Source organism: Elephantulus edwardii, unplaced genomic scaffold (assembly GCF_000299155.1).
Source record: "Elephantulus edwardii isolate Elephantulus edwardi_28Jun2011 unplaced genomic scaffold, EleEdw1.0 scaffold00024, whole genome shotgun sequence".
Classification (NCBI taxonomy): domain Eukaryota; kingdom Metazoa; phylum Chordata; class Mammalia; order Macroscelidea; family Macroscelididae; genus Elephantulus; species Elephantulus edwardii.
Window position 1 is genome coordinate 105,914 of NW_006399774.1, and position 11,895 is coordinate 117,808.

General features: G+C 50.5%; 1 protein-coding gene and 1 pseudogene across 1 annotated transcript; one reads left to right on the plus strand and one right to left on the minus strand.

Moving 5' to 3' along the window:
- Positions 1–4,281: 4,281 nt before the first annotated feature.
- LOC102844704 lies at positions 4,282–7,450 on the minus strand (annotated as a pseudogene).
- Positions 7,451–8,046: 596 nt separating this feature from the next.
- On the plus strand, positions 8,047–11,141 carry LOC102845108 (NKG2D ligand 2-like). Its single transcript, XM_006882796.1, has 5 exons — positions 8,047–8,131; positions 8,542–8,775; positions 9,194–9,415; positions 10,123–10,230; positions 11,035–11,141. Exons 1-5 carry the CDS (start codon positions 8,047–8,049, stop codon positions 11,139–11,141), a joined length of 756 nt encoding a protein of 251 aa, XP_006882858.1.
- Positions 11,142–11,895: the final 754 nt, after the last annotated feature.

The window sequence follows — 11,895 nt, forward strand, 5'->3', positions numbered from 1 at the left end:
GTTACATTTTTCTCCCTGCTCGTACCTCCCCCCAGTTTGCTCTTCTCTTTGAAAAGTTAAAGAAAAATTATTTCCTTCCGAGTACACTATGCAACCTTCATTCTGGACTATTGTCATAACCATAACACCCGATCATATATAGTTTTCAAACAGTTCTCTCCCTTTTCTGTTTCAATACAGTATACAGGGTTGGAGTGAGACCGAGAAAAATAGTACTCAGATCTTGACACAACTTGAACTTGCTTGGAGCTCCGCCCTTGGACCCCAGAGCGACCTCTCCTTTTTTTTTTTTTTCTTTTCAAATTTTTATTTTTATACTTTTTTTGTATTAAAAAGAAAAGCATAATTACCACAAATTGTTGTTGTTATTATGTGCTGTTGAGTCGCTTGTGACTCATAGCGACCCTATCCTAAACTCTGTTCTGTCCTGTGCCAATCTCATTGTCACACTCATCCTGATTACCCCAGTCACTGAATCAATCCATCTTCTAGAGGGCCTTCCCCTCCTGCGCTGACCCTTCACCCTCCCAAGCATGATGTCTTTCTCCAAGGACCGGTGTCTCCTTACAATATGTCCAAAGTATGTCAGACAAAGCCTCAGAATCCTTGCCTCCAAGGAGCAGCCCGGTTAAACCCTTTCCAGGATGAATCTGTTTGTTTTCTTAGCAGTCTATGGTACCCTCAATACTCTTCTCCAACACCAAAGCTCAAAGGCATCAATTCTCCTTCTATCCTCCTTAGTCATTGTTCAGCTCTCTGATGCATAACAAGTGATTGCAAAGACCATGGCCTGTATCAGACGCACCTTAGTCTCCAGAGAAACACCATCGCTCTTCGGTACTTTAGAGAGGTCCCTAACAGCAGACTTTCCCATGGCAATATGTCTTTTAATTTCCTGGCTTCTGGTGCCAATCAGGACTAGAATAATGAATGAATCACTTCAGCTTGGAAAGCAGATACTCTCAAAAATATTAATGTTATAATCCAAGCTCATTCAAGTATTTTACATTTTTCCCTCCTTTTAAATGTGATATCCCAGCACATGGTAAAGATAATGTACTATGAGCATAAGATAGAACCTTCTCTGCAAAGCCAGATGACAAGTTTTTCTCTCCAGTGAGAAATGTGCTCTAAATTCTTAACTTCTCTGCCTCCACCATCAATATGGTTGAAGGAAGTGGGGTGGCGCAAAGCCAGGGAACTTTGCACCAAGGAGATTCTTCTGTGTTCCATTCAGGAGGGCCAGATGATTCAAAGCACTCTACTCAGGTTTTGGCAAGTCTCCTCTCTCTGCTCTCAAATCATCTTCCCTGCTTTGCTTCCTCACTCTAGGGCCTTCTGTGCAGCTTGATTTCTGCCATAAAAATCAAGGGGAAGGTAAAAACTATGCAGGAACAAAAAAGAAACAAAATGACCCTGACACTGGAGCTCAGCACCATGATCTGAGCCCCAGAAGTCCCAGCTGGGCAGGACTGGTGGCCTGTCTGTACTGGTAGTGCATTTGCTCCAGGTTCAGGGGAGGGTGTTAGGAAAAACCCATCCCATACCAGGGCTTCATGAAGCACAGACTTCTGGTGCTTGATGCCCACAGGTCATGTTGGCATGGAGAAACCTTGGAAGGATACAGAATGAACAAAGGGATTTGGGACTAGATGATGGTTTGTGTTTCAGTTCTTGGATCCCATGGGAGGATGGTGGGTGTGAAGTGGCTAGTCCTGATGACCCTGCCACCCCTGGCATGCTTGTCACAGATACATTGATCCTAGATTCAAGTGTCTTCAGAAAAATGAAGATGTAAACTACTCTTTGCAACATTAACTCCTAACATGTCACTAAAAAAACAAAACAAAAAAACCGAAACAAAACAAAAACCCCAACAAAACTAAAAAGGTATTAAAAAAAGAATGCTCTCCCACATCCTCAGGCTATATTGAGATGAAGTCCTCACCTTGCCACCCGGAAGGGCCTTCCTCTGTCTGGGATGACTGTGGGGATGAGCAGGGAGAGGATAGTAGGGGTAGGGGCCCTCCCCACCTCTGGCCTGGGGATGAACTCTACATAACAGCTGCCTGTTCTCAACCCCTTGTGTTCTCAAGCCTAGCAGAGGACAATCACTGAGGTTGCTGTGGTGCTGGATACAGCACAGGGCTGAATAATCCGAAGGAAAGGAAGGGGAAAGAGTGGGTCCAAGAGTCCAGTGTCTGATAAAACGTGGATCAAGCACCAGACTGGGTAGGGAAAGGCCTTAGATCTTGATCCATTGTCTTGGCAGAGATTAGACATTTACCGAACATCCTTGGTTTTGGAGAGGACTGTGTCAGAGATGAAATGGGCTTCTCAAATACTAACCACTGAAAGGGCAAAGATAAAGGGCAGTTACAAGATAACAGTAACATAGTGCCCAAGGGAGAGGACAAGCTTGGGATATTGTCTTCTACTTCCAAATTCTAGGCCTAACAGAGGTTCCAAGTGAGAAAGGCCCAAGGAAGTTCCAGCAACTGAACAGGACCACAAACTCCTCTCCATTTGCCCAGTTGCCACTGGTCCTGAACAGTTTGTGCCCTTACTCAACATAAACCTCAAAGTCTGTATGGGTCAGTCTTTTGTAAGCCTCCCTAGCTTCTGACAACAGTAGACTCCAGCCATTCCACTGTTGTTTACAGCCCAACCCAAACAGTTAGTGGCTGGAGAAGTCAGGTATACTCTATGTTCACATATACCTTCTGTCACAGGGCTTCAGCCACTGGCAAGGTTCTCCCCAGCCCTTAACTTGTCCTTATTCCTTGTTTCCGGGCAAGGTCAACAGTAGAGGGGCAGAGATAGCTCACAGTGTGTGTGTGTGTGTGTGTGTGTGTGTGTGTAAGATGGGGAGATGCCACCAGACCTGAGGGAGGAGAAGTGGCATCTTTTGCCACGCTTTGGGAGGTACAAAACCTCCTTGGGATCTCAAGAGATCTTTCAGGCCAACAACGACAACAAAAACTCCCAAACATTGCCAAGCCTCAGCTACCAGTTGTATTTTCTAGACCTCAAGGATGGAAGAAACATTCAAGTTGAGGACAAGATGTTGCAAATCCAGGCCAATTCTGTTTTCAAACAATTTGAAGCAAGCTTGGTCTTGGCGTTCAAAGGGTAGGATGAAAGATGTCACTGCAGGATAGGCCCTGGTGTGAAACAACAGCAAGCGGAGCAAGGACATGACAGAGGCAGCAGTGTACAGACATAAGATGTCAGCTTGAAATGATGCAACAGGGATATTGTGGGCACAGCTCTGATAAGAGCTGCCCTTGACTCTAACCTCCAGTAAGGAGGCATGGTACATGCAATGCAACTCAGTCCAGAGAAAGATTCAGTCAATCCAAGGCCAGGCGCATCCAGAGAATGTGGGAGCTCTTTACATTGACTCCATTGAGGAAAACAGGCATCCACAAAAAGGCAATTTTAAAAAAATTATTATTTCAAGAACTAAAGGGAAAAAAAATCAAAGGACAGAAGACATCACTTTCAGTGGATTAGGAGGGGGTTTTCTGAGTTTTTTTTTTTTCTTTTATGGTGAATCTTGTCCTTTTTTTGTGTTTTTAAAAAGCTTTTCTTTTTTCCAAGGATGAAAAGGTCAGAGAAAAATAAATTAAATCATCTTTTAATAGTCTTTTCTGGTATGAGTAGCATCTCTCTGGGCTGGGAAGTAAGGGCGTGGGGAAGAGGGGGTAGGGAGAGGTTGAAACCTTTCCCCAAGCCCCACTTTAAGATCCTTTGATTTCCTTCTCCCAGAAGATGGTGGAAGGGGATGGTAGGAACAGCAGGTAGAGAACAGGGTATTGGTGAACTCAAGATGCCCAAGGGGCTGGTGCTCCTAGGGCCCGGGATGTTGCAGAGCCTTCTGTGGGACAGGGCCCAGCAATGAGGCTCGCAGTGCCTTCTTGTGTGCTGCATAGTTGACTTCAGAGAGAGCAGAAAGAGGCTGCAGGTAGGGACCAAGGTTGCGGCCTTCCAGCCATGGGCAGGCTATAGGCTATATAAATCTCTCCCCCCCCTTTCCCACTCCCCTCCACCCTTAGAAGAAGCTAGGATACAAGAGTCAAAGAGAGAGGAGGGGGAAGAGTAGTGGAGGCTCCTGCCCAGAGAGGTACCTCTGATAGTCCAAATGGTGTACATGGCAAGTCTCAGCACAAGGGCCTGTCCCAGTAACTCCAGGCCTGTCCCTTTTAAGACCCCTCTCCTGGGACTGGGCACCCCCATAGCCTCTCACCCAAACCATCCCCTTCCCTCCCAACCCCAGGGCTAAAGTGCCTTCCACTTTCCCAAAGGCTGTGTGTCCAAGAGTTGGCTTGTCCATTTGGCATCTTCCCAGATGGGCTGGCTGCTGCCACTGGATGTCCTTTGTGGTTGTCTTCTTCAGCCATGGGGGGGATCTACTCAGAAGTCCTCAAGCCGTTGGAATTTGCCAAGGTATTCTTGCAATTTAGGGTCAATATCCAAATTTTTGGCTTTGGAATATTTCAAGAAGGCCCAGAACTTCAGCCCATAGAGTTGACCAGCTTCATAATCCTTCACGGTTTCCTCCTGGAAATCCTTGAAGATATCCAACTGGAATTTTTTTTTCTAGGCCATAGCTGTAGTATGGAAAAAGGCACTCCAAACCATATCTGTAGCCTTCTTTGGCATCCTTCAGAGCCAGCTGCTTGAATTCCTCATACATCTTTTTGTAGAAGTGATCACGGTGGAAGAAAGACCAGAAGTGGAAGAGTGTGTTCATCTCTTGAAACGGGCCAATGCCCAAGTGTTTTCGCTCATTATACTTATGGTAGACATATTGTGTGAAGCCATTTTCTTTGAGGAGTTCTTGGGAAGGATGCTGGAACTTGGGCAGTGACTGTGGGGTACAGCCATAGTACCGGTTGCAGGTATCCTTTCTGAGGGGCTGGAACTGATAGAAGCAGTCCGAGGCCTGTGCTCATGAGAATCCATCACCCAGCCCACATGACTCGCCAAGAGTGGGTTTGAGCTGTGCTTTGTCTTCCTTTTCTGAGGCATCTTGACATCTATTGTACGTCCTTCCTTAACCACTGGGTAAAATCGTGATATCTGGCTTGAGTCTTTGAGCTGTGGTGTGTGTGTGTGTGTGTGTGTGTGTGTGTGTGTGTCTGAGGAGTCCTGGCATTATGGTAGTTTGGCGACCCTGGGACAGTGGTTGGTAGACAGTGTGCGATGGTAGAAGGCTCAGGAGCACCAAACAAATTGCTGGCCAGGGCATCAGTGGGAACTTGCTGGAAATGCGGTGGCCCAGGAGGGACTTCCTGGTTGGGATCCACAGGTGGCTTGGGGGTCAAAGTGTCAGGCTGCTCCAGGCTGATCATGTTGACTTTCTTGAAGTTCTCAACTTCTTGCTTGATCTGGGAGTACTCAGGTTCAAATTTCTCAGTCCACAGGTCTTGTTCATAATAGAAAAGCCCATGCATAGTTAATGGCCTTGGCCAGCTCAGCACTCATCTTGGCACGAAAGGTGTGGTTGCCTGTGTGGTCTCCCCCGGCTGCCGACGCATGTGAGGTGGTGTCTGTGTTACAATGAGGGTCTTATTGACATCCCTGTCATCAATCTCATAGTGCTCATCAGACCAAGCAGTAAAGGTGTTTTCCTGACCATCCATCTATTCCATTTCTCATCAAATAAGAAATCCAGTTCCTCTTGCTCATCCTGATCCTTGAATATCAGTTGCTGGGAGGGCATGTGCTGAGGGAGAGAGGTCTGCTGGAGGAACTTAAGCTCCTCTCACTTCTTGGGCCTTGGTGGGGAGGGATGAGGCCTCTTCTTTACTTCAATCCAACTCTCAGAATCTAGGTCAGACAGATTGGCTGATAGGTGCTTGGGCAATGTCTTTAGGTTGCTGACCTCTTCTGTTTTAGTTGGCATTGGGGTGACTGCATGGGGAGACCCAGGGGCTGATTCTGTCTCCTTTTGGTAGTGCTGGCGAGGCACAAACTCTGGGCAGTTAAGAATCTGGGAGAAATCAGTCTGGGAATAGTCCACTATTGGGGGACCAGGAAGAGGCCATTTTTCAGGCTCTTCCCTCCTAAGGACTTTCTCATCAACTATGTATCTCCACCACCTTGCTGTCTTTGAGGGCCGCAAAGATGAGTGAAATGTCAGTGTGATGGGACGGAAACCGCTGGCATTCATTTTTCGTCACAGGAAGAAGTCTCACTCTAAATTGTCCACTCTGAAGTAGTATTCAATCTGGCGCTTGATGTAATCCTTGAGTAGCTCCTGGTCCACGCTGTAAAGTTTGGTGCTGCTGACATTGTCAAAGTAGTAGGTGATGATGTTCATATACTTGGGGGTGCGAGGGCCCTCTGTAGCATCAAATTTTCAGTAGGCAAAATGGGTTCGAGTGTCACCCTGGCCGGGTCCCCAGCCGCGACCACACCCCTGTCCACGACCACGGAACGAAGTCCGCGTCCCACCAGCCACCAGCCCCTTCACTCTTCACACTCGGTGTCTCATCCTGGTCGTGCCAGGCAGGCTCCGGTTTGGTCTCTGGTTGCCAGGCGGGTGGTGGTGGTGGTGGGGAACATGGGCACGTAGGTAGCAGGTTCAGACTCTTTGATCTCCCCTCAGTTTGCAGGTGTTTGTCGAGGCTCTGGTGCGAGAGTAGGGCGAGAAACCAGTTTCTCCCTGGCTGCTTCAGGCTTCATGTCTATTTGCAATGGAACCCATTTGCGTTTGTTCCCTTTCTTCTTCTGTCCTCGTTGACAGTCATCATCCCCATTCTTCTCTCCTGATTCGTCTGACTTGGTGTTTGGACTCTCCTTACTATCGCTCCCCCCTCCTTTCTCCTGTTCATGTCCTTCCTGGGTAGTGCCTTACGGGCAGGCTGAGACTTGTGACACTGGCTGCACACTTTTGTGGGCTATCTCTCCTGGTGTGGGCCAATTAACTGCATCTCCAAAGTCACCAAACTTGCTGCCTTTGCGCTGCTTAGGAATCGCTGTTCTTACCATCTTGGCTGGGACCGAATGTTCTGGAGGAGACTGCCTGTTCACCGCGGCCAGGGCCGGCGGCAGCGCGTTCTTAGTCCACCGGTTCACCTTGGGTGGGGAGGGGCCTCCACCAAGTCTCAAGTCTCGTCGCCCGCGCTCCCGCTGCCGCTCCGCCAGCGCCCGGTTCGCCGCCGCCCTCCTCCCCGTCGCTGGTGGCCGGGCCTCCGGCGGCGCCGGGTGGCTGCCGTGGCCGCGGGCTCTCGCGCTCCTGCTGACCGGTACCCTCCTTGCAGAGCTCGGCGCAGAGCCTCCGGGGTCTCCGAGCGCCACCGGTTCACTCCGACGTCGTTGGCTCCGGGCTCGCCCTTGGCCTCAAGCGGCGGCGCCGGTTTCTTCCTCACCAGGCCCGCGTGCTCTTCGGCCTGAAGAGCGGGGCGCTCCCCGGCAGCAGCGGCTCCACCTGAGTGGCCATCTGCGCTCCTGCCTGACCCCCCAGCCCCCGAGAAGCGGGGCGTGCCCGAGGCTGCCTCCGCCACCTCGACTCCGCCCTCCAGAGCGCTGGGCCCCAGCGCTTGCAGAGAAGGGTCGGGGTTCCCGCCAGGTCCCGAGATCCAAGGCCCGGTGGCGGGGCGGGGTGGGGCGGGGGAGGAGGGCTCCCATTCTGCGTTCCGTCCTCCTCGGCTCACGTCCCCCCCGCCCGTCCCTCGTAAAGCTCCCCCACCCCGAGCTCAGCAGGCTTCTGGTGCCGTACCACCCTCCCCGCACCCCCCGCGCACCCTCCCCCCCGCACACCCCCCCGCACCCCGCTCCCGGGGCGGCCCAGGCTTCCTGGCTCCGGGGCTGGACCAGGGAGAGGCGGGGCGCGAGCCTCCGACCTCTCCTTTTATGGTGAGGGGGCGGGGTGCCTGTTAGCCGCGCCTCCAGTACGCGGCGAGCAAGCCGGGCCGGACACAGGAGGAAAGCCATTTACAGCTGAGTTCTCGGTCAGAGGAAAACCCCAAGTCCTCAGAGGTCAGAGGCGACCCCCCACACCCCCGGAGGACATCACCCACGCCCACTAAGGCTCCGATGGCGCTCGCTCCGGGCTTCCCCCTGCTTCTTGCGCTCTCTTTTCTGCTGCAGCTGCCTGATTGGTCCCGGGGGGCGCCGGCCGGTGAGTCCGGGGTGGGCAGGGGTTCCCCTCCTGCACAGGACCCCGGGTTCTGTTTCCATTCCCGAGCGAGGAGCTGGAACGCGGACTAGAGGGGCCGGTGAAAAGGAAAGGGGCGGGGCTTGAACTGGGGTGAGGAGAAATGGGCTCCCCGAAAAGTTGGAGAAGCGGCCCACCAGCCCCGATCCGCCCCCGGGTGATGGGGGCAGAGGTGTGCGCCTCGTAGGAAGTCCCGGAGGTAAGGAAGCATCCTCCTCTGTCAGTTGTCAAGAAAGGGCCAAACAGAAATCTGAAAGAAGCCTTGGTCACATGGGGACAGGACACACCTTTTTTCGCCGGCAGAGCACTTCTGGGGACTCTGGGTTCTCAGACAGTGAGGGATTGATTTCCTGCTGCGTTTCTTCTCCTCACAGACACTCACTCTGTTTGCTACAAGTTCAGCATCCGGTTTAATGAAGAGCAATGGTGTGAAGTTCAAGGCTATTTGAATGAACGGAATTTGCTTTTTCACTACAACTGTGCCAACCTGAAAGTCTTGGCTGCCCCAGGGCTGAACATCACAGAGGATTGGCAGACGCTGAAAGACATAGGGGATAAGCTCAGAAAACTAATGAAGTATGTTGAACCAGGAGCTCACAAGCCCAAGGGTAAGTGTCTGTGCGGGGAGGTGGGGAGGTGGCCCGGTGGGGGAGGGGCGGGGCGGATGTGGAAGAATTGGGGGCTGGCATTGTATGAATGGTTAAGAAAGAATTATCTAAGGGTTTGCTTAGACGTTGTATGTAATAAGTTAATTGCATAAATTAATGGCAATTATTGCCTATGAATAATTGTCTGGAAAAGCCAATGAGATTTGTAAACTTTCACTTAAATAAAACATAATAGAAAAAAAAATTAAGGTCTACCAGGACTATAAAGTAAAGAAAAGCTGGTCAATGAGAAGAGTTGATCCCATTCAGGGAGGCCCTCTGGAAGGCCTGGACATAGAGAGCACAGAGGAAGTGGGCGTGGTCAGAGGAGGCGTTGGGCGAGGACCTGCTGGTGATCTCTCTCCCTGGGGTGGGTTAGATCCTGTCACCCTGCAGGCCAACATGTGCTGTGAGATGGCAGCAGGTGGAGGCTCCAGAGGGTACTGGCAGCTCGGCTTTGATGAAAAGATCCTCCTAAGCTTTGAGCCAAAGAAGGGTTGGACAAAGGTTGTTCCTGGAGCCAGACTGAAGGAGGAGGAGTGGAACGAGGACATGGATGAAAATGTGGCCTCCTTCTTCAAGAAAACTTCACAGGGAGATTGTAAGGGACGGCTGAAGATGATCCCGAGGCCCTTGGAGAAAGTACTGGAGCCCACAGGTGACTGAGAAGGGATACAGATGTACGGAAAATGATTGTGTCCTTGGCTTTGTGCGCAAGGCTGTGTGTGTTTGCTTGCGCTGAATCATGTCTCTGTGTGTGTGTGTGTGTGTGTGTGCGCGCGCGCGCTCGCGCGCGTCTGCGTGGAGAAGTGATGGAGACCAACAAGGAGATCTTTAGACAATACTGGACACAGGGATTCTCACCTCTTCCCTCCTTTCCTTTCTCACCTGCTGACATCGCCGCCCTGCTTGCACCTGTGGCCCAGTCACCAGGGATGTCTTGCTGACCCCAAACATTTAGACACTGTCATGTTTCCGGAACTCTTCTTTTTACTGTTTCCTCTCCCTAGAATCACTGCATTTTCACCTCCCTCAGTCAGGTTCTGGAAGTCCTCCACACTGACGCCATGCTTCAGCTACTTTATCTTCCTACTGTCCTCATCCATCACCTTAGTCACAGCAAGATGACCTGTTGCATCTAAGCTTTTCCTTTCCTCACTGAAGACCGTATTGATCCTTCCACAGTCAGCACTGATGTCTCACTGCAGCTGCCCTGTGGTAGAGGGTCAGCACACGTGTGTGTTGTCAGATTACCTTGTGCTCAGTTTTGGGGTCTGTCAAGGGCTCTCACGCCTGTTTCCATTGCAGCACAGACCACCATGACGACAGCCACCTCCACCTCTCAAGCCACAGACTCAGCAGCCCTCAGACTGAGCCTCTGGATCCTCGTCCCCGGCTTAATACTACCTGGCATTTGTATTGGATTGCATCTTTGGACTAACAGGTACTGTGGGCAGAACTGAGAGAGCAGCACAGGGCACAGGGGCACGTAGTAAGGCCTGGAGAGCGCTCCCGTCCCTCCTCTACCACTAACTTCCCCTCCTTGCACAACACATGAGGAATTAACTAACTGATGCTTTTTAGAAAAACAGCTGGGTGGGGGTTTTTTTTGGCTGTTTTTTTCCCTTCTGCTCAGACGAAGGCTTAGAACCTGCTGCTGCTAATAAAGGGTCTCAGAAATTCAAGGCCATTATAGACCAAGGTCTCTGTTTGGGAGGAGCCCATATTGGAAGTGGAGACAGCATGAACAGTGGCAGAGAAATCCACAATTTGTGGTCTGCAGCAGCGTGGTGACCCCAGGTGATGTCTTCCAGGGGGAGTGGTGTAGCAGGGACAGAACTGTCACTCTCAGAGCTGTATGTGCTCCCTCAGTGTGAGGAAAGGCTCAGGGGAGGAGGAAGGGATGTTTACTTGGCTCCCTAACTAGGCCCCTACCTTAGGACAGGGCTCCCCCTGATACCGTAGGCCCTGCCATGGAAGGAGAGAGACCAGGCCCTGAGAAAGGTGCTGTAAAGATCCCCTCCTTCCTCTGGGCCTGAGCCGCATAACCAGGCCTGATGCACAAGAGGGAGGAGGAGAGGAATCCAAGTTGAGTTGCCAGATGCAGGGATGAGTGGCACAGGAGAAGTGTAAGGCCTCAGTGGGGAGAGTCTGAGATGGGGAGGGAAGCCTGTGAGAACTACGCCAGGGGTTCCTCAAACCCTTGTTTTCTTCCTGAAGGTGCCAGGAGGTCCTGCCACTTCATCAGCTACAGCATCTCAGGCCCGGTGTCCGTGGATGACCATCCTCATTCTGGCTCGCCTCGGGCCCATTTCTCTTGGTGCTGACTGCTGGAGCTCCTGCCCTGGATCTTCTGATGCTGAAATGAGTGATCTCAACCAAGGGACACATCTCATCTTCTAATTCACAGTGGCAGAGCCACTGTTCCTCTGCATCCCATGTATTTGGGAAGAGGGCTAACACCCGCTTAATCTTGTATACAACTCCAGACAGGAAATGCCTCAGAAATTATGGACCAGTGTTAAGGCCTTTCCTTATCCTGGTGACACCTCACAGCTGAATGTGACAGTGCTGTCCCTTCTTCATCCCTCCCCCCGGGAGTCATCTGAGGCCAGCACACTGCTGCCCACCCTAATACCGTATTTCTCAGGTCTGTATTTCTATTGTAGTGTTCTTGTGAAAATATTAGCAATAACTTAAGAATAGCATGTATATGTGTATATATATATATGTATATATATAAATTTTTTAAAGAAAGAAAATTTTTTTTTTTTTCTCTTTTTCTTTTCTGAGAGGGGAGCGAACTGGTGGGCAGGGGTGGGCAGGGAGAAAAGTGCGGCAATGAATGAATGGAAATAAAATAAAATTTAAAAAAATACTACTATATGGCTTTGTTAAAGATATGAATTTGTATTATTTTATCCTCACTTGTGGGAAGCCAAATATCAAATTTAATATTAATAATAAACCAAATGCTATATCAGGGGGAAAAAGAGAGTAAATTCTTACATGTTGCCAATAACATTCATGCTTCCTGGTCCCACATCTACATGGTTGATAAACCATTTTCAAAAAGGAAGC

Excerpts from the sequence above, each read along its gene's own strand:
- LOC102845108 (XM_006882796.1), top strand. The coding sequence starts at position 8,047 with ATGGCGCTCGCTCCGGGCTTCCCCCTGCTTCTTGCGCTCTCTTTTCTG. Across the intron at positions 8,132-8,541 it reads GTCCCGGGGGGCGCCGGCCG|ACACTCACTCTGTTTGCTAC; the intron begins GTGAGTCCGGGG and ends TTCTCCTCACAG. Across the intron at positions 8,776-9,193 it reads AGGAGCTCACAAGCCCAAGG|ATCCTGTCACCCTGCAGGCC; the intron begins GTAAGTGTCTGT and ends GGGGTGGGTTAG.